General features: G+C 48.9%; 1 protein-coding gene across 23 annotated transcripts in view; it reads left to right on the forward strand.

Moving 5' to 3' along the window:
* ablim1b (actin binding LIM protein 1b) overlaps positions 1–20822 on the forward strand; it is a 58918-nt gene that overhangs the window by 6697 nt on the left and 31399 nt on the right. For 3 of the 23 annotated variants that reach the window (XR_013129923.1, XR_013129924.1, XM_076999258.1), the window contains exons 1-2: positions 6762–7094; positions 12739–12873. The exons of 1 other annotated variant lie outside the window; for it this stretch is intronic. Coding sequence is in view for 19 of the 22 variants with exons in the window: in XM_076999258.1 (XP_076855373.1) it covers positions 7073–7094; positions 12739–12873 (157 nt within the window). In the remaining 3 variants the exon portion in view is untranslated. Of the gene's footprint in view, positions 1–6756; positions 7095–7332; positions 7481–12738; positions 12874–20822 lie in introns of those variants that run through there. 19 more of the 23 variants (XM_076999267.1, XM_076999268.1, XM_076999274.1 and 16 more) reach the window with 13 other exon arrangements.

Below are 20822 nucleotides of genomic sequence, written 5' to 3' on the forward strand. Positions count from 1 at the left end.
CTTATTGGCTGGAGGGTAGTATGCGTCTTCACTAGAGGAACTCTCTTATTGGCTGGAGGGTAGTATGTCTTCACTAGAGGAACTCTCTTATTGGCTGGAGGGTAGTATGTGTCTTCACTAGAGGAACTCTCTTAAGGGTCATAAAGCTTCAACACCAATGTAGGATGGGGCTTATTTAATCAAACAAACAGGGCAGTTTGGTTACCAGGCAACAAGCGCTTCCTCTCCCGGTAGGGTGGGTGAGAGACCTCAATTAGTGAGGGACTAACTTGAAGCAGCCTTACGTAAAACGCAAGAAAGGAATATAAAAAATGTCTTAACTGGAAAGGATGACGACATGAAGGAAGCATTTCCCCAGCGTTCCTCTGCTGGGAAGGAGAAACTCCCGGTGTGCAGCGGTGGAGATGTTGGCTGAAGCTGAAGACTGTTAGCAGGACGCTCTCCTGTTTGTTTCCCTCTAGTGAAGGCAGTTGGCATCTGCTGATGAGAACTGTTCAGATTTACACTAATGTTCATGTTGTATGATGTCAGTTTCTCTCTCTCTCTCTCTCTCTCTCTCTCTCTCTCTCTCTCTCTCTCGTGTGTGTGTGTGTGTGTGCGCGCAGATGTAACAGACCTACTTCACCAGCTATAGGTTGAGTCCTGGTGAGCAAATGTAATCTGTTCCTGTGTGCGGGTGTGCAGGGCAGCCAGCCGGCAGTCCCTGAAGCACAGCACCTCAGCTCAGCTGTTGCAGGATATGGGTGTGTGTGTGTGTGTGTGTGTGTGTGTGTGTGTGTGTGTGTGTGTGTGTGTGTGTGTGTGTGTGTGTGTGTGTGTGTGTGTGTGTGTGTGTGTGTGTGTGTGAGGGTGTGTGAGGGTGTGTGTGAGGGTATGTGTGAGGGTGTGCGTGTGTGTGTGAGGGTGTGTGTGTGAGGGTGTGCGTGTGTGTGTGTGAGGGTGTGTGTGCGTGTGCGTGTGTGTGTGTGTGTGTGTGTGTGTGTGTGTGTGTGTGTGTGTGAAAGGGACACAGCTCAGTATACCTCGCAAGCAGTGACGCAAGCAGTTTGCTCCAGATTTCTCAACACTGATGTATTCTCTCTCCTTATCTCATGCACTCTCTCTATCTCTCTCTCTCTCTCTTTCCTCTCTCCATCGCTCATTCTTTACTTGGACTTGTGGCCATTGGAGATAGCACCGTTCTCACTGTGTTGAATTTCTAACGGGACGTTAAATTGGGGTCATGCAGTCAGGAAATAAAAAACAAAACACACAAGCAGATGTTTGTATCTTTGAGTCTGGAGATGTCACTTAACATTCTGTGCTTTAGAACAGGGTGTGTTCAGGACACAGAATGAGAGGCAAGCTCCGTGATGATATACTACACGTTATTAAATCAAACCTTTAACGTGCTTATGGAAACGTCTTCTCAGTGGACAACACACATAGTGGGTCCCACACACACACACACACATGAAGCTTTCGCCTCTGGAAGGTTTGCATGAATTGCCCGTGGCTATGGAAAAGGTCACAGGCTTTTGGACTGAGGAATGGAGAAACTGTGGCAAATGTGATGTGTTTTCTTTTTGTCTGTGTGTTGGCGTGGCTCAAGTCTTAAATTCCTCCACTTTTATAAGTGTCCACCAGGGGGAGTGAATGTTAATTTGTTGAAGGGACCCAAGTGTTCTCTCTATCCTTTAATGAGTCTCTCTTACAGGAGGGAGGTAGCTATTTAAAAAACAAGCCACCCACTTTTATCCCAGACATGAACAGTCATTCAGACAATGAACAGATGCGAAGAGAAAGAGGCGGATCCACTTTACGGTGCATCAACAAAAATATAGCACTTATTTATCTGATATGACCTGACCTTGCAGTGCCACTGATTTACTGTACCCGATTTCTCAGAACGATGCCAGGAACGAGATGCTGGGGATGTTCTTTGAAAAGACACTGAATCGGTGCTCAGACAATATAGAGCACTGTTATGTAACGTGTGCACGCTCGTGAACCACTGTGCAGCGTGAGTCACATTTGACGTGAGAAGTTCTGGATTCTATAGGCTTAAGCCTTCTGTAGTGCACAAGGAGGCGAGCGGAAATATTACGCAAGACAGTGTGGGCCTACAGTGAGTTAAAAAGGAGACCGGTTCGCATGACGGCTCGTTTCATGGGAGGGGCGTTACAATGTGACACACTCCTTTGGGGGGGGGGGCGTTACAATGTGACACACTCCTTTGAGAGCAGGCAGCGCACATGTTGTGGTAGTTGTACCAGGATTAAGTCATGGCCCCGCCCACAATAATGGCCCCTCCCTCAAAATCAAGTTCCCACAGCCATTTCATGCATACATGTCACATGAACAATGAAACAAAAGCCTGTTGTAGAGCGCTGGAGCCCAGAGCGATGGCTGGGAATGATCTCCATCCTTATAGATGGAGGAGGTGGGGGTCAGAGTAGCAGTGGTGGCGTGACTGGGTGGGGTCCATAGTGCTGGGGGATTTAAGAGAACACATGCGCGTCAAGTGAAAATAAATATCAGCGGCACGTTCCACGTGTTCCTACAAGAGTGTTTCTCACATGCACACTGCATGTTCAGCTTCTGTCTATTATAAACGAGCATCTAGTGACTTTTATTTTGGTAGCCCACGTTTGCTCGCTCGTTGTGAGGATAACGTGTTTTCACCAGTCAGTGGCGCTCTCCTGCTTTCCTGAACTCTACATACAGAAAGATTCACACAGAAAGGGAAGAAAAAGGTGGAGTTGCGTGGGTGGAGTACGTATGAGTTGGAGGTTCTTATCTGCTCCCCTCGATAGGGTGTGGGGTATCTCCCACAGTCCTCTTGTATTTATATAACGTCACGAGTCCATGACAGGCGTATCCTGGGTACGAGTGACGCAATGACACAGGCATCTGAAAATGTCGGGGGGGACAGACAGGACTGCCTGTCCCCCGTCTCTCATGTGCGGTATGTTATTCATCCATGTGCTCTTCTTGACCTGTATTGGCCCAGGGGGGGGACGTTCCAGGATAATACTCCACCATCGAGCGTCAGTAGGGGCTCCCCAGTTCCCATGTACCTGTTCTCATTTTACCTCAGTGTAGTAGCAGTACTTTCATGCTACAGGCCAGTCATCGTATCCCCCATTACAGACGCAGAGCAACAAGGAGACCTTTAGGAAAAAATACCAGTGAGAAACGAGGCATAATCAGAATGGTGGTTCAGGACCTGCTGCGGGTTCTCTCTGGAGTCCCAGAACGCTGTTCTGAATACCTGCTCGCATTTCCACACTTCCTCTAGGCAACACGTTGTTGGCCTACCTTACGTCAGGATAAGGTTACATTTGATCCATAGTGCATGCTTATGTAAGCACGGTGACCTCGTGCTTCCTGCCCTTGTTTTCCTAGAAGCGGTAGGTGTGAAGGGAGTAGCGTGGGCGTCCGTGTGTGTTTGCCCACTTGTTCTGAGAGACCGTTTCCCTTGTACCTCAGTGAATCTTGCAGACAAATATTGCACATATTGCTGAGATCACCATTATTATATGGCCGGCGTAACAGCCTGAAAAAATAGGGGGTGCGAGTGCGTTGATTTAACAATTAACTCCCCTGTAGGTTTTGCTGAGAAGAGTCTTCTTTATGTCCCGATACAAATCATACACACATAAAAGTCCTTTTGGTAAAAAGGCACTGACCTGCTGAACACTCAAGGAAGCCCTGCTGTCCCAGGACCAGGTTGAATCCAGCCGGGTTTAGGACAGAGCCCGTGTAATCAGTTTCTCCAATCAAAAGACTACCATGTAAACCACACAACAACGCAGAAATACCAAACCTGTCATCACTGAGTGTTGAGTCTTGGTGTTCAGAAGCAATTGGAACATAATGGTTGTCTCTCAGTTTCATGTTAAGCTCAGATAAACCCAGAGTCCTGGCTGGGGCTGTTTGTGCCTTGCCCAATGAGGACAGCTTACAATAATTATAAGGAAATCATTAGCTGTTTTAAATGTCATTTTGGAATGAAGAAGATACCATTCTGGATAATAGTGGAGACAGCGAGCCACTCAACATCCACCTGAGCAGCTGGGCCTGCGGGTGGTGTTGGGGTGGAGGTAAATGCCGAGTGTGCTGGCGGCAGGTTGAGTAAAGACTGGCGAGATGGAGGCGGCTCTCTCCCGCTGGTCTTCTGGCACGCGCAGGACTGCTGTGGTGGCCGCTTTCTGGAACAAATCCGTCCATTAATCTGCCGCAGTCAGAGCGCCTGTGAACCTTCTGCAGAAGCACCTACTCCATCCATTAAACCTCTCCACCGTGACCTTTTTGGGGTGGTACAAAGCAGGATGCATTTTGTTGATGGTTTGATGCTAAAAACCATCGTAGGAGAGACAGCTGAGAAACCAGACTAGGCTAGAACACGGGAACAGGTCAGGAGCTATGTAGATTATATGTGGGACGGTGAGCGTAATCTCGTTTTATCTACGCGAAGCTTTGGTGTTTTGTATCTTTTGTTACATCAGCGTGGTTGACTGGAGGTCTTGTGTTTGGTTGCTTCTGCTGCAGTTGACTCACAGAACTCACAAAGGACCAGGAAGCACACAAAGAAAAGTCTCTGAAGCAACAAGCATACACTACCACCGCCCCCCTGCCGACACACACTCTCAAACGTTTTTGACCCTTTCTGTTCCGACACGCACACACATTTTCTTTGTCTGTCTTCCACAGCCTCTCGAAAAATAAAAGAATGCTAAAATGAGGGGAAAAATAGTCCTAGTCTACAGTCCTACAGTCTACAGTCCTAGTCTACAGTCCCAGTCTACAGTCCTAGTCTACAGTCCCAGTCTACAGTCCCAGTCTACAGTCCCAGTCTAACAGCCATCCAGATTTCCAAAAGTCCTAATCTTAACTAAGGCCATTCAGATTACCAACAGTCCTAACCTACAGTCCAAAGTCTAATGATGGTCATTCAGTTTAACGAGGGCCATTCAGATTACCCACAATCCTAGTCTAACAATGTCCATTCAGATTACCCACAATCCTAGTCTAATGTATCCATTCATATAACCACATAACGGATGCCAACACCGACAAAGACATAAGAGGGCTGACACGCCCTCTACACAACGTCTAGTGAGAAGGCCCTCAGGTCTTCGTGAGAAGGCCCTCAGAAACTTGCACTTTTTGTGCACACTAATATGTCAGCGAACGTTCGCACGTCTCCCAGTGGATGCCTGTGTTTGCTAGAATGCCTGTGTTTTGGCTGCACTCACACCTCCACTTATTAACGTTAACGTTCGTTAATGAACTGCATGTGAGTCCTGCGCGTGAGTCCTGCGCGTGAGTCCTGCGCGTGAGTCCTTCACGTGAGTCCTGCGCGTGAGTCCTGCACGTGAGTCCTGCGCGTGAGTCCCGCGCGTGAGTCCTTCACGTGAGTCCTGTGCGTGAGTCCTGGCGAAACACAGCCCACTCTGTTGATCATGGACACTGACAGTAAATAACACAAGCACTGAAGGTTGGACATGTGAAGTTCTCTTTTGTGTCCTGAGTCAGTATAACTAGAATCAGCAATAAAGTTTAGCTATTTGTACAACTAAAAAGTTGAATCCAGGCAAAAATGTATTATCAAAATGATAAAATATGAAAAAAAAATGTAGTTCTTTTATTTTTAAATATTTAATAAGAAAGGCTAGGTAGGCTATATGCCAAAAAAGCAATTCTGATTTCATCATGCCACGACTTCTGCCAGCCACTGTAAGAACTGTACGTTATTGTACACAATATATAGAATCTTTTTCCACTAATGGTGTCGAGTTGCTGCAGTGCCTGGTCTAAAATTAGCACTTACTGACTGACTGGCTCCTGTTTCTGTACTCGCACACATACATCCACACATATGCACATACACACACATACACACACACACACACACACACACAAACACACAGCCTTAAAAAGAAATAAAGATGAGCTCACCTCCCTCACAGCCGTGTCTGATAGACAATAGTGAACAGCCGCTCACCATCACCTCTCATTCAATGTGCGTGCTGCAGCAGACACAAACACACAAACTGGGGGACAGGCGGCGTGAGAAATCTAAGACACTTTTGTGCAGTTCTGTTGTGGAGAGTGCAGAGGCTGCTGGGTAATCCTTCAGAACAGGCCCAATCCCTCAGTGCACCCCCTAGAGACGCTAGCACATTGGGCCCGACATTAATAACGCCTCTCAATCAACTCCCAAACTCAATTGCTGCCCCAGTAATCCAATAATGTAGTACCATGACACCCGGGCTAGGGCTGGCACTCTCCGAAAATCTAATCACTCTACTTTTCTTTCTGGATGAAAATGTGTATTTCCATTGCAAAATATTCATTGAACTTAATGTTTTACAGGTGTTTGCTTTCTAGAGAGTTCTGTGTAGTGGAAATAGTCCTCGGTTGGGAGCTGTCTCCAGAGATGACAATACTAGGCAGAACACAGCTGAGGTAAACACAGCAAAGTAGATCATATGCTGAACAATAGGAGAAACAGAAGAGAGACGCATACAGAGAGAGAGAGGGAGGGAGAGAGCGAGAGAGGCGGTGAATATAAAAAGAAGCTGCATTTGCTCCTCAGCCCTCCCCGCTCCGTCTTTTTGAAGAATGTAAGGTGGTGTCTCTGACCGGGAGGGATTATGGCCGTGGAGTCTGCGTTTGTCACACGCGGCAGCTGCGAGCTGGTTATTTGCGCGCGGCGAGGGCAGGGTCCAGGGAGGCGCACGCGCGCGCCGGCCCGGCGGGGGACGGCCGGAGCAGCGCACGGCGAACGAGCGATCGCACCGAGCACAACAGCTGCCGAGCCGGAGAAGACACTCCCTCTCTTCCCCCCGCCTTCATTTCATTCAGTGCGTCTCCCCTTCTAAGCGCTCTCCTTCGCTCCGCTCTCTCTCTCTCTCTCTCTCTCTCTCTCTCTCTCTCTCATTCGCTCCCCCCTCCCCCCACTCTGTCTCCTCCTCCTCCCGACTGTGAGGTGGGAGCGGTGGGAAGATCCAGCCACGGGAAGCAGAGCCGCACAGCCAGCAGCAGAAACAGCAGCTCTCCCCACTCCAGCCTGCAGCGCCAACCAATGGTCATGGTGAAGGAGAAAGGTAGCCTGTGTGTGTGTGTGTGTGTGTGTGTGTGTGTGTGTGTGTGTGTGTGTGTGTGTGTGTGTGTGTGTGTGCGTGCGGGGGGTGGGGTTAGCAGCCCCACGCTCCCTGCCTTCAGGGACGTAGAACTTGCGTTTGCCCGTAGGAGAACCGGGCCGGTCGGTGAGGGGAAGACGGTTTGGGGCCTGTGGAGCGTGCGTGTGCTGTGATGCGGGTGGAAGGCAGAGACGGCCGGTGTGCATGTGCGGGGGGGAATGGAGCCTTGTGCGTGTGGTCGTATGCGAAGCGAACATCGATCGGCGTCGTTTGCGAGTTGCGTTACGACAAGCGGCGGTGTCGTCTGTGTGTGGTGCCGTGACGGGTCTCAAGCCTTCGCCGAGGAAGAGGTACTATACCCAACTGTACCTGTGTGCACACTACAGTGCTTACAGAACCTGTGATGACTATATATGTGTGTGTGTGTGTGTGTGTGTGTGTGTGTGTGTGTGTGTGTGTGTGTGTGTGTGTGTGTGTGTGTGTGTGTGATCTTTGTGATCTGTGATGCGTGTAACTGCTGGTGATGACACAGGAAACAGCTGTGGGTTCCTTAACACTTCACCTCCACCCACAGCGGCCTGGGCATCATCACCAGCTCTTCCTCCACATCACCTGCGTCTGCCGGTGTTTCCATCTCATTAAACAACGCGTACAGCTGCGGACAACACTCACTAACCCCCTAATGCAGCCGTGTGGTGCTCCATTTTCATGGAGCAACTCTCTCATGTGGTTTCGGGCAAGAATGTTGTGTAAGACTGTTTAAGAATTGAGAAGCCTTTCAATTATTCACAGGATGCGGGCGGTGTGTGTTGAGTTGCGTGTAGGACAGTGTTCGGGAAGGAGACGTTCACCACGGTGCCGTGAGAACACGATGGCGGTGACGGTAGCGGCCGAGGGGACGGATGAGCCACGCGTCATTCTGAGGGAGCGCCGTGATTCGGGAAAAAACGCTCCAGTGGTCGGTGCAGAATGAGGTAGCAAAGAGAGATGGAGAGAGAGAGAGAAACAGAGAGTGGGGGAGAGAGAGAGACAGACAGAGAGAGTGGGAGAGAGAATAGACTTGATAATGTATTTAGTGCACTACTGTATCCATGGCAACCAGGCGTAGTCTGGTCTGCTGGTGAGGCCTGTGTGAATCATAACCCAAAAAATTATGCACGAGCCCGTATGTAAACTGCAACGTTTACATTAATCACACTTTTATATACACACACCCCTGTCACAAACACACATCAACACATTCACATTCACAACTGTACACAGTCTCACACACAAATAGGTTTCCGTACTGCATATGCAGCTTAAGTGTATGTTTATCCACAGCAGTGTTCACATGGACTGTAATTATAGATGGTGCTGAATATATACTGGCGGTGTAATTCAGTAATCCAGCGGATTACATATAGTGGGAGAGCCTGTGTCTGGTGTACACATGGTCCATACACTAGACCTTGGCGGTCCAGACCCCCCCCACCCCACCCTGGACTCTGGACAGTACAGTCCGCAGGTCTCTTCGTGTTATCAGCTAGCACAGCGCCAGGCCCACCACATGGTTCGTTGTACTGCAAGTCCCACGGCTAAAGTAAAAACCTCAGGGGGCAGACAAGAGTAATAAAATGTGGCATTCCCGGGGGGAAAGGGTGTTAGCGAGACTATGAAAACAATTGTAAGTCAAACAGTACTTAACTGCTTTTAACTTCGAACTCATTCGTATCCCCCTGTACTGAAGTAAAGCAGGTTCAGACAGCCTGGGGATTTTGCTGGGCGTGCATAAGACCGCCGGCCATGGTTGTCAAGCGATTACCTGGAGGTCCATCTCTCCAGTCGTGCCCTCTTACTTCCAGGACATTTGTACAGGCCATAATATGTGTGTCTTGATCAGAACATCCCTTACAGAGTTTATAAGGTGACGTTAACACCTCAGTCCTGGCAGTGTGAGATATCAGTTTATAACCCTATTACCTTTCTCCCCTTCCATAGTTGATAAAAGGCCAAAATTCATTTTTGTCCCTGCCAGCCTGGTCATATTTACGATATCATGTCTCTTTACAGTCATTAATTCATTTATTGCCAGTACAGATGAATATCTGAAAGAATATCTGTACTGGCATGAAAACTATATGAAGTGAATGTGAGCAGTAATTGTGTGATACCTTTAGGGCATTCGTTGGTTTCTGAAAGAGAGTTTAAGCTTTTAGAGGAGCACTTTGCTCCTGCAGTTCAGCCTTACTAGATAGGGGGAGCCACTGAGCAGCTTGGCTGATTTAATCAGATGTTAAGTGTGTTTGCGAAGCCAGCCTTCAACCAGCCGTAAAGGGAAGAGGTGAACTAACACCAGGGATTTGGCCTGCTTAGAAAGGACCATGTGCTGGGAAAGTCTGCTAAGGGTTAGATTCATTTGATCAGACTGTGGCAGTTTGGAAACGAGGCGTTGAGGTGAGGGTTGAGGAAGCTGGTAGTGCTGGTCTGTTTTATCATCTCACCTTCCCCAGAGGCACCACGAAGCATTGGAGCATGTTTCACCAGGCCGGCTTCCCCAGCCCACCTCCCCACCACCTGCCTCATTCATATGTTCAAAACTATTTTGTTAAAGTTCTAAAATATGTACGTCCAGACATTTTACGGAAGCATTTTATTTGGACTATATCTTTTTTATCATAAAAGTCTCGTAACCCACTTGATAAACAGCTTTGGCTAGTCAATAACACCTCAGAAGGGAGTCAGGTTAATTTCATTTCCAGGGTTTTCCTTCCAGAGGGTCTGAGGGCAGCATGTCCTCCCCTCCCCCGCCAGGGCGTGTGTTTCTGCTGCTTCTGCTGGCTCACCTGCACCTCATCACCTGCCCCACGGATCGCCACAGCTGCTCCCTCCGCCCACGTCAGGCAGGCGCCTCACACTGCCCCGTTGCCATGCCATTACAGCCGGTCACCATGACAACAGCACTCTCCAGAGGTGCGCGCTGGTCTGAGAGAGGTCCCGCACTACTGCTCGGGCTGTGGGAAGAGCGATCCTGGCAGTGGTGGAATGCTCCTGGAAACATCGAACGCTGCTCTAGAGCACTCCCGAAAACATCAGATGCTGCTCCAGAGCACTCCTGAAAACATCAGATGCTGCTCTAGAGCACTCCTGGAAACATCGGACGCTGTTCTAGAGCCCTTCTGGAAACATCAGACGCTGACTCGAGAGCACTCCTGGAAACATCAGACTTTGACTCTAGAGCACTCCTGGAAACATCGGATGCTGCTCTAGAGCACTTCTGGAAACATCAGACGTTGACTCTAGAGCACTTCTGGAAACATCGGGCACTGCTCTAGAGCACTCCTGGAAACATCAGACGCTGCTCTAGAGCACTTCTTGAAACATCGGATCCTGACTCTAGAGCACTCCTGGAAACATCGGACGCTGCTCTAGAGCACTTCTGGAAACATCTGACGCTGACTCTAGAGCACTCCTGGAAACATCGGATGCTGCTCTAGAGCACTTCTGGAAACATCAGACGTTGACTCTAGAGCACTTCTGGAAACATCGGGCACTGCTCTAGAGCACTCCTGGAAACATCAGACGCTGCTCTAGAGCACTTCTTGAAACATCGGATCCTGACTCTAGAGCACTCCTGGAAACATCAGACGTTGACTCTAGAGCACTCCTGGAAACATCGGACGCTGACTCTAGAGCCTTCTACGACTTTTGGAGCGCCCCAGAGAATGCCAGAGGTTAAGAAGAGTACCAGAGTGCTCCTGAAGATGCTAGAGGCTCCTAACAATTCCAGAGTGCTCCTGAGGATGCCCTATGGCATCTGGAGCCTGCAAGGACATGTTGGAGCAGTAGATTGACCGACTCAGGCCCACATATTTTGCGGGCTGTGTGAGAAAGGACCGGCAGCCACGGGAATGGAGGAAAGAGCTTATGGAACAAAGCCCAGGGGTTGTTTGGTTAGCAGGTCTGGTTAACCTCCCCAGCAGATAAACAGTGAGGAGAGATGGCAGCAGAGAACTCTCCACTCTGGACATTCCTTCCTCTGCTAATCTCTCACAGACCTCTCAAGTGGACAGCAGTTAGATTAGAGAGGCACTCATCAACTGTCACACAGAAGGGGGGGGGGGGGGGGGGGGGGGGGGGGGTTAATGTTCTCCAGGGGTGACTTGGGACTGTTTAGTGTTATTAAGGCAAGAGGAGACTGATAATGAATGAAGATTCGGAGATGAGGAGAAGGAGTAATGAGGTCCAAGAGTGGGCAAGTGAGACAGGAGAGAGCGAATCATAGAGAGCTTCGTCCTCCTGCGTTCGCTTCAGCCTGAGAAGCCCGATCACTTCACCGCAGCGCCTGAGGCAGGGAGTGAGGTTTGGCCCTAACGACCTTGACCGTGGTGAGAAAGAGGGGAAGATGGTGGGTTATATATGTTGTGTCAGCTTATGTCATCCAGCACAAAACAAGTCTCTCATTATCTATGTGTGCCCCCTGCTATCAGTCCCATATACTCCCCTTGCAGACAGTGCTATTATCTAGATTTAATACCTCCGAAACATTGTGTGTGTGTGTGTGTGTGTGTGTGTGTGTGTGTGTGTGTGTGTGTGTGTGTGTGTGTGTGTGTGCGTGCATGCGTGCGTGTGTGTGGGCAGGGGGGCGTGGACACATGAGGAGACCCTGATGTGTGTGTGTGTGTGTGTGTGTGTGTGTGTGTGTGTGTGTGTGTGTGTGTAGAAGGGTAGAGAGCTACAGGAGTGTGCACCTACAGCGGTGAGCACACTCGTACGCACAAACGTATGAGCGTGGAGGGTGAGTGTGGGCTGTGAGTGAGGGACATGAGCGTGGGGGGTGAGCGTGAGCCGTGAGCGTGTACGGTGAGCATGGGTCATGATCAACTATGGTGAGTTGTGAGTGTGAATTGTGAGCACGGGTCCAGTGCATGCGTTGTGCATTGTGAACATGCATTGTGAGCGTGGGTTGCGAGCGTGGGTTTCGAGCGTGGGTTGTGAGCGTGGGTTGTGAGCGTGGGTCGTCAACGTGGTTTGTAAGCGTGGGTTGTGAGCGTGGGTCGTCAACGTGGGGCTGTGGACCGGCTGACTGGTTTTTGCTCCTTGTGCCTGTGATACCTGCAGTGTGGCAGCTCTGGAATCCTGCTGGTCACTCCACACCCAGCGCAGAGCTCCACTCACACCTACACACCATGTGCCCTCAGTGCCCCTACAAAAACACTCCACCTTCATGAGTCAGAGAGGGTTCGCCACGCTGGGCTCCTGCCCTGTCCACCACGCTTCTGGACAGCAACGCTCTGTGTTCTCTGTCATATCCTGACACGTTGATATCGATACTAGTGAGTAAATAGCTAGGAAGGACACACAGTTCATTAAATGAATATTTTAATCTTTTTCAGGCATAAAATTATTTTTGCATATGATTTGATCTGGAAGTGATTATACTTCACTTTGCAGTCAGGCACTCAGACCTATAAGCGTTCCCATAGAAGTATATTGCTCTGTCCATTATCTGTCTGCCATTCTGCTGTTTAATGGGGATTTCTCACTGGGCTGGATGACTGGGTCGTGTTGTGTTCCCCTGCCGTGACGGGTCCATTAGCTGATGCCGTGTCTCTGTGCTCTCCTGCAGTGGCCCATCCTCAGGAACCCCAGCGTCCCCCGGAGAAGCTGGTCATCCAGTGTCACAAGTGCGGGGAGCCATGCAAGGGGGAGGTGCTGCGTGTGCAGTCCAAACACTTCCACCTCAAGTGCTTCACCTGCAAAGGTGAGAACATCTTCACCAGCTCCAGCACGGCGATCGGCATGAACACCTCAGAACACCTCAAACTCCTCTCCGTTGTTCATAATCCTAGCCATTCTTTGCCCCAAGAACAGGGGCACAAGGGTGCGGGAGGCCTGGACCGTATGGATTAGTAAATGTTAATACCTGCTGAATGAAGTTTTAAGTTGGTTTAAAGCTACACCAATCCGTTTTCTCCAGCAGCCTGAATAACTGCAGTTAGGCGGGACACCACAATCAGGCCCTGCCCGTAGCCGGCTTAAGACCTGTGGAGTATGGATGTATCACTTCACTTTAACTCTCTGGGTGAAGTGACGTGATGCCCCAAATTTATTACCACTCAAGGGTGAAAGAGTTCATCGTTTGGATTCTCACTGCTGCAAATGTTGTGAATTTAAAGAAGTAAAATCAGCTTGATCCTCAGCCAGTCAGTGTATGAGACGTCAGAGCCCCTGTGTTCTCACAGGTGTGTATCGAAGTCGGAACTTCCTCTTTATTTATTTACAGCACACACCATGTTTGCTCTTGTTCCCTACAGTCTCGTGGGCTGAGCAGCTAAACTGTTTGGGTTATAAAGGAGACCAGGAGATTGATTGCCAGTGGCGACCTGCCAGACACAAAGAGCATTCCCTCATTTCCTTTTGGGCACTCGAGGGAAAGCTAATCAACCAACTCTTTCTTCAGACTACCAGACCATCATTTAACACTCTCCTAACACTGAGCTGATCTTGCAAAGTTCTGCTCAGAAAAAAAAATTCTTTTTGTGTACCTGTGAGCTGTTGTGTGTAATTACCCTGCTAGCCTTTGACCTAGCAGTCGTAACAATGACAGAATGGCCTACTGAGTGTTAACATGGTGTGTGAGGACTCTGAACCGTAAACGTCCTGTGTGTACACTGGCTGCTGGATTTGGACATCTTGGCTAGACATGCACTGAGCACTTAAAAGCAGATATCTCTGGGTTTCCCCAACTAATCCTACCCTGACAATGGAGCCCAGATGATAGCCCCAATGCTAATCACCAAAGCCCCCTCGTTAAGTTGTGGAGAATGAACAATAAACACAGGCCCCCATGTGGGCATGGTCTGTCGCTCATGGCTTAGCAATGGTGCCACCTCTTGAGAGCTCGAGAAAGCTTCTTCAAGGACTTGAGAATGACCATTCACACATTCTGAGTGTTCTTCTGTACAATTCAAATGCCCCCAGCTCAGAATGCTTCAGGCAATACCGCTGGGAAAAAGCACCTAAAATAGATTTTACTACTCACCAATAAATGCTGGTTTTGGATGGTTAATTGGATAGTGCTGTATTTTTCTGGCTTTAGTCTCATTGTCAGCTTTGCACATTCCAACTTACTACCACAAATAGCTCTACCAGCCCTGAGCATCACCGCCCAGAATGAAACGGGTGGGGTGGTGGTGTTAGTTATATTTGGCTGTCTTCCAGCAGGGAATTAGGTTCGATCTAACCTTTCAAACATGCAAGATATGCCTTCAGTCATCCTCACCTTACAGCTCCTACACTCAGGGGCACGAAGTTTAACCTTTAGTGTGTGACAGCAAGTCACATGACTGGACTTAATATACAACTCCAGCGGTCTCTGGAATGGAGTCCGATAATGAAATTAGGCTTCGGGCTTAGTGCTCAGTCTTAATTCTGCTAGTATCTCCAAAAGTTCAGTCTGGTTTATGAGGTCTGCCATTCAGAGATCTGTCTTACACGTTGCATCATATTTACACTTTTTGACTTAATTTGTGTCATTTGAACTCCTTTCTGTGAAGGTCAGAGCGTCTAACAATCAGAGATTTGGTGCCCTGTGCCACATCTGTCAGAAATGATGTAACCATGGCTACGAGTGGATCCAGACATGTTCATGTTGGTATAAAGAGTCCTCTGTGATCTTTATATATCGTATAAATCTTATAACTAAAGCACTAACTGCGAGTTTATGTAATGCTCTTAGCAGCACCATTCTACCAGAACGTTGTCTCAGACCTCCGTGAATTTATATGTGCATGCATATGCTATGTCAGCCATGTGTTTTTGTGTCATGGATATATTCACAGTTGTTCTTGATACAGAAGGGTCTTATTAGATACATCAGTGTATCTTCTTGTGGTAGATTGCTGTGGTCTCTTTCCAAGGCTAAAACATGAACAGTACAAGCTTGGGCGTAATTAGGCCACAGGGCTTAAGAAGAAGCCAGAAGTGTCCTGATCATCCATATGGGTGTAGCCATATGTTCCTGTGCAGGACACACAGGGTTGCATAAGACTCAGTAAATTTCTGTGACTGGATGAAGAGTGGAGTAAAAGCCTGCTGATGCCTGATCTTTAGTCAATGTATTCTGAGTGTGTGTACCATCCAAGCCAGTGTGTGTGTGTGTGTGTGTGTGTGTGTGTGTGTGTGTGTGTGTGTGTGTGTGTGTGTGTGTGTGTGTATTAGTCAGTGTATCGTGAGTGTGTCTACCATCTGAGCCAATGGGCTGGGCATCCTTTCCGTGGACCATTATCTGCAGTATTTGGGTAAACTCGTGCTGTAGGTGCAAGTGTGTGTGTGTGTGTGTATGTGTGTGTGTGTGTGTGTGTGTGTGTGTGTGTGTGTGTGTGTGTGTGTGTGTGTGTGTGTGTGTGTGTGTGTTAGCCATCTCCTCCTCACCCCTGCACTCACTCAACATTCTTATTCATATCTTGTCTGCTCATTCTTTGCCCCCCCCCCCCCCCCCCCAAGAAAAAACACACACATTGTGAATGCTGTGTCAGTCAGAGAGACTGTGTTATTTTCAGCCCTTACAGCCCTGTGCAGCTCAAATTAGCTCAGCTGATCCCCACTGGGAGAGAGAGGAGGCGAGGAAGGGTCTGCACACCTCTGTGTGTGTGTGTGTGTGTGTGTGTGTGTGTGTGGTGTGTGTGGGTGTGTGTGTGCGCGTGTGTGTGTGTGTGTGTGTGTGTGTGTGTGTGTGTGTGTGTGTGTGTGTGTGTGTGCGCACGCGGTGTGTTGTGTGTGTGTGCGTGTGTGTGTGTGTGTGTGTGTGTGTGTGTGCGCGTGTGTGTGTGGTGTGCATGTGTGTGTGCGTGTGGGGGATGGTGTAGACTTACACTCCTGCGCCAGGAATAACAACCACCGAACAACCTGTGCGGCTACTCTAGGGAAGAGTGGCAGACCCCTACAATGGGTCAAAGGTTACATGGCTTAAGATGTTGTTCCAAGATGTCATTCCCACAGATTTCCCCATCAGGCCTTAGCGAAAAATGCACATTTCATTTGACGACATGCAAAATGAGCAGTGGACGTCTCATACAGTGACCATTTACAGAGGTCCTGTTTCTGTGATTTAAGAGGCATTGTGAATTAATGAAACACAGCAGGCATCACCAGGACAAGGAGGGTTCGGCCGGATGTCTTGAGATTAAGGAGGTGACGAACGCGTCTCTTTTAGGCCTGGCCGATAAGCTCGTGCATTCCTTTACCAAAATAGTTGAGTGGATTTTTCTGGCAGCTGTCACTGTCACGAGCACTCACAGCAGTACTTCTCCCATTCTGTATCACACACACACACACACACACACACACACACACACACACACACACACACACACACACACACACACAACAACTGTTTGTAGTGAGACATCTCCACTCTTAAAATTAATAAGCACACACACATAGAGGTCATCTGTCTCTTCCATGTTTCCCACTATTCACAGTCAGACATACAGGACTGGACTCCTGTTATGGCATCTAGTATAATAGTTTTTTGCAACTGCTAAGACACAAAAAGTGGTCCTTATAGCACAATTTCTGAAACAACTAACCCATGTAGCATATCTATTGACCGGGTGCGCTAAGCCTTAAGCACATTATCTGCCTTACACTCATTTAGAAATGCTAAAATACACTTTTTGCAAAACTTTAAACACAGTTGTTCACCTAACATGTGTTTCTTTAGAAAACACCTGCCACACAACTGCTACACTCACCTACTAAAATTCTTACCCAGTTCTCCGCAAGTTACAACACTTCTAGCTAATTTTTAGACATCAAAGCCTAATCCCTATAAAGTGGCCACAAGTTGCAAATTTTGGTGTGCACATCACTGGAGTTCAATATTGCATAGAGATGACGATGAAGAGTACGAAAATGAAGAAGAGGATGAGCAACCTAATGGATGAGACCAGAGCCACTCTGGTTGACCATGTGTTCATACGTTTCCGACAATTTCAAACAGCACATCATTACTGACATCACCATCAGCAATGTCCATTCAGTGAGTCTATCTGGACTGGGCCATGCCAATCTTGGTCCCTACAACACTGTGCACATCAATCACCTTCTTCAACACAGAAGCACAACACACTCATTCTCCATCACCAGGGGGATGAACCAGAACAGTCCAGGTTTGTTGTTGTCTGGGACAACATAAGTTTGCACCGGGCTGCTCAAGTACAAAACTGGTTCACTGAACAGCCACGATTTGGTTGTGCTTCACCTCCACCAAACTCTCTATTGCTGTGAGTTCTTTTTGGCATGGAGGTGGTCGCCAACCACCCCCCCCCCCCCCCCCCCCCCAGTGCAAATACATTCAGCAGGTGATAAGGGAAGATTGAGGTTAATTAGTCTTTTTGTTGTCCATAGTGTTTACAGTATATACAGTATATACAACATGTGTTGCAACTATATACAACATGTGTTGCAACCTTCCCCTTGTAATTGCATTTTAATTGCGTGTAAATCTACTGAATATGGAGAAATAGCCTCAATATTTGTGAATATTTATGTATACAGTATGTGAGACCTCTGAGAGACCTTCACAGCAGACTACAAACTAAACACTCAAACACATGGTACATTGTCACTTCAGTGTGTAGTCACATATATATAAAAGGCTAATCATCTGATATTTGTGTGTAGCGTTTAGATGCAATAATATGGTTTTGGCAAGAGTTGCAAGAGTTTTGGTTGAAGTGTTTGCTGTGTCCAAAAGTGAGATGTTTTGCTTGTTGTGTGTGTAGCATTGGCTGCTGTGTGTTAAGTTTCGACAAAAGAGCCATAGTTTTAGAAATTGGGTCTTAGCGTCTGCAAAACTGTAAGTCATTTACTACTCCACAAATCCAGAAGAACATGACCAGGTTGCCATAGAAGCATATGACAAACACATGTGTGTGGACATTTATGATAGCTGCTGTAGTCGTCTTTAACGAGTGTGTGCAGAAAGACTAAAATACTGCGGCTTCAGAGAGGCGGCAGGGCGGAGTTCTCTTAGTGTGTGTATGTGTGTGTGTGTGTGTGTGTGTGTGTGTGTGTGTGTGTGTGTGTGTGTGTGTGTGTGTGTGTGTGTGTATTCCAGAGGAACACTTTGTGTACTTTGCTAAAATTTTTATATCTCTACTTATCCTACCTAAGTACTACCTACGTTCTCTCAGCCCTTGGTGTTTGTAGAACCTTTCTTATTCCTTGTTCCTGATGTCACTACAGCACCTCTCCTATTAGTTTGTCCACTAACCATGTCTGGTCGGTTAGCCATTACCATTTTGTCAGGCTCCACCACCTTCTCCACCACTTTGAGGGGCGTGTCCCACTTTGGACCTTCCGGCCCGTACTTGGCACAGATGAAGCCCTCCGTGCGTGGTGAAGAGTTTCCTTGTCTTGATGTGAGTGTACAGTCTCAGAGTGCTGGATTTGGGATGAAGCCCTCTGTGTGTGGTGAGGAGTTTCCTTGTCTTGATGTGAGAGGCTTGTGTCTCTTGCTTTGGCCAGCGTATTATTTCAGCAGGGTGTCTGATGACTGGAGTGATGGTTCATGCGTCCATCTTGTTCGTCCCATTCAGCCGACGTCTCAGGATTCGCCTCACTCTCTAGAGGTGTTTGACGTCTCAGGACTCGCCTCACTCTCTGGAGGTGTTTGACGTCTCAGGACTCGCCTCACTCTCTAGAGGTGTTTGACGTCTCAGGACTCTCCTCACTCTCTGGAGGTGTTTGACGTCTCAGGACTCGCCTCACTCTCTGGAGGTGTTTGGCGTCTCAGGACTCGCCTCACTCTCTGGAGGTGTTTGACGTCTCAGGACTCGCCTCACTCTCTGGAGGTGTTTGGCGTCTCAGGACTCGCCTCACTCTCTGGAGGTGTTTGACGTCTCAGGACTCGCCTCACTCTCTGGAGGTGTTTGGCGTCTCAGGACTCGCCTCACTCTCTGGAGGTGTTTGGCGTCTCAGGACTCTCCTCACTCTCTGGAGGTGTTTGACGTTTCAGGACTCACCTCACTCTCTGGAGGTGTTTGATGTCTCAGGACTCGCCTCAGTCTCTGGAGGTGTTTGACGTCTCAGGACTCACCTCACTCTCTGGAGGTGTTTGACGTCTCAGGACTCACCTCACTCTCTGGAGGTGTTTGGCTGTAGCTGCTTTCCTTGATTATTTGTTACATGTAGCTACTTGTGTTACTTGTAGCTGCCCTCAACATCTGTTATGCTTCCTTCTGGTAGTTGGAGCCCCTCCCTCCCCTCCACTGCCCTGGCAACCATTGCTGTATATCCTGGTGAGATGTATTAGTGTGTTGATTTCTTGTTTGTTTCTGACATATACCTTGATATCATCCATGTAGAGGAGGTGTCTGATGGTTGCTCCTGAGGTAGTCCTCTAGAGTTGGCTTCCACAATCCCAGTGATGAAACTTGATGAAACCTGATCACTGACTATCATGAGAGCATCTCTATATCTCCACGGTGAAAGCATCACCACAGCACCATGGTGACAGCATCTCCACAGCCCCATGGTGATAGAATCTCCACAGCTCCATGGTGATAGTATCGTCACAGCTCCATGGTGAGAGCTTCACAACAACTCCATGGTGAGAGCATCACAAAACTCCATGGTGATAGCATCACAACAGCGCCATGGTGACAGCATCACAACAGCTCCATGGTGACAGCATCACAACAGCTCCATAGTGAGATCATCACAACAGCTCCATGGTGACAGCATCCTGCTGAATGTTTGACCACACAGCAGGCTGGAGTCTATAATCAGCACAGTGAGGCTAAGTGCTCTGCGGCTGGCCTGCTTTGCGGCTGGTCAGGTCAAACCATCAATCTGTCACCATGGCACTGCGTGGGTGTCGGCAACACAGACATCATGTGGGCAGACTTTGGAGTATGTTAGGGTGCATGCAGAGAGCATTCCCAGTCCATGCATACTTTGGTCCACTTCATTGGTTGACCACTAAAATGGATAGGAAAGAACACTGAGAGAAAACAGTTGCAGGTCATTAAAGTTGAGCTGCAGGTCATGGGTGTGCAGGTCAACTCCCCCCTGACCAGGAGACACACACCTACAGGAGACAGCACAGGCTGTATTACCACAGTGTGCATCCTTACTGAGTGGAGTTCAGGGGGCAGTGAGGGGAGTGGGGTAGAGGGGGGTAGTGAGGGGAGTGGGGTAGAGGGGCAGTGAGGGGAGTGGGGTAGAGGGGCAGTGAGGGGAGTGGGGTAGAGGGGCAGTGAGGGGAGTGAGGTAGAGGGGGTAGTGAGGGGAGTGGGGTAGAGGGGGCAGTGAGGGGAGTGGGGTAGAGGGGCAACGAGGGGAGTGGGGTAGAGGGGGCAGTGAGGGGAGTGGGGTAGAGGGGCAATGAGGGGAGTGGGGTAGAGGGGGTAGTGAGGGGAGTGGGGTAGTGAGGGGAGTGGGGTAGAGGGGCAGTGAGGGGAGTGGGGTAGAGGGGCAGTGAGGGGAGTGGGGTAGTGAGGGGAGTGGGGTAGAGGGGCAGTGAGGGGAGTGGGGTAGAGGGGGTAGTGAGGGGAGTGGGGTAGAGGGGGTAGTGAGGGGAGTGGGGTAGAGGGGGGTAGTGAGGGGAGTGGGGTAGAGGGGCAGTGAGGGGAGTGGGGTAGAGGGGCAGTGAGGGGAGTGGGGTAGAGGGGGGTAGTGAGGGGAGTGGGGGTAGAGGGGGGT

The sequence above is a fragment of the Brachyhypopomus gauderio genome, chromosome 3 (genome assembly GCF_052324685.1).
Source record: "Brachyhypopomus gauderio isolate BG-103 chromosome 3, BGAUD_0.2, whole genome shotgun sequence".
NCBI classification, from domain to species: domain Eukaryota; kingdom Metazoa; phylum Chordata; class Actinopteri; order Gymnotiformes; family Hypopomidae; genus Brachyhypopomus; species Brachyhypopomus gauderio.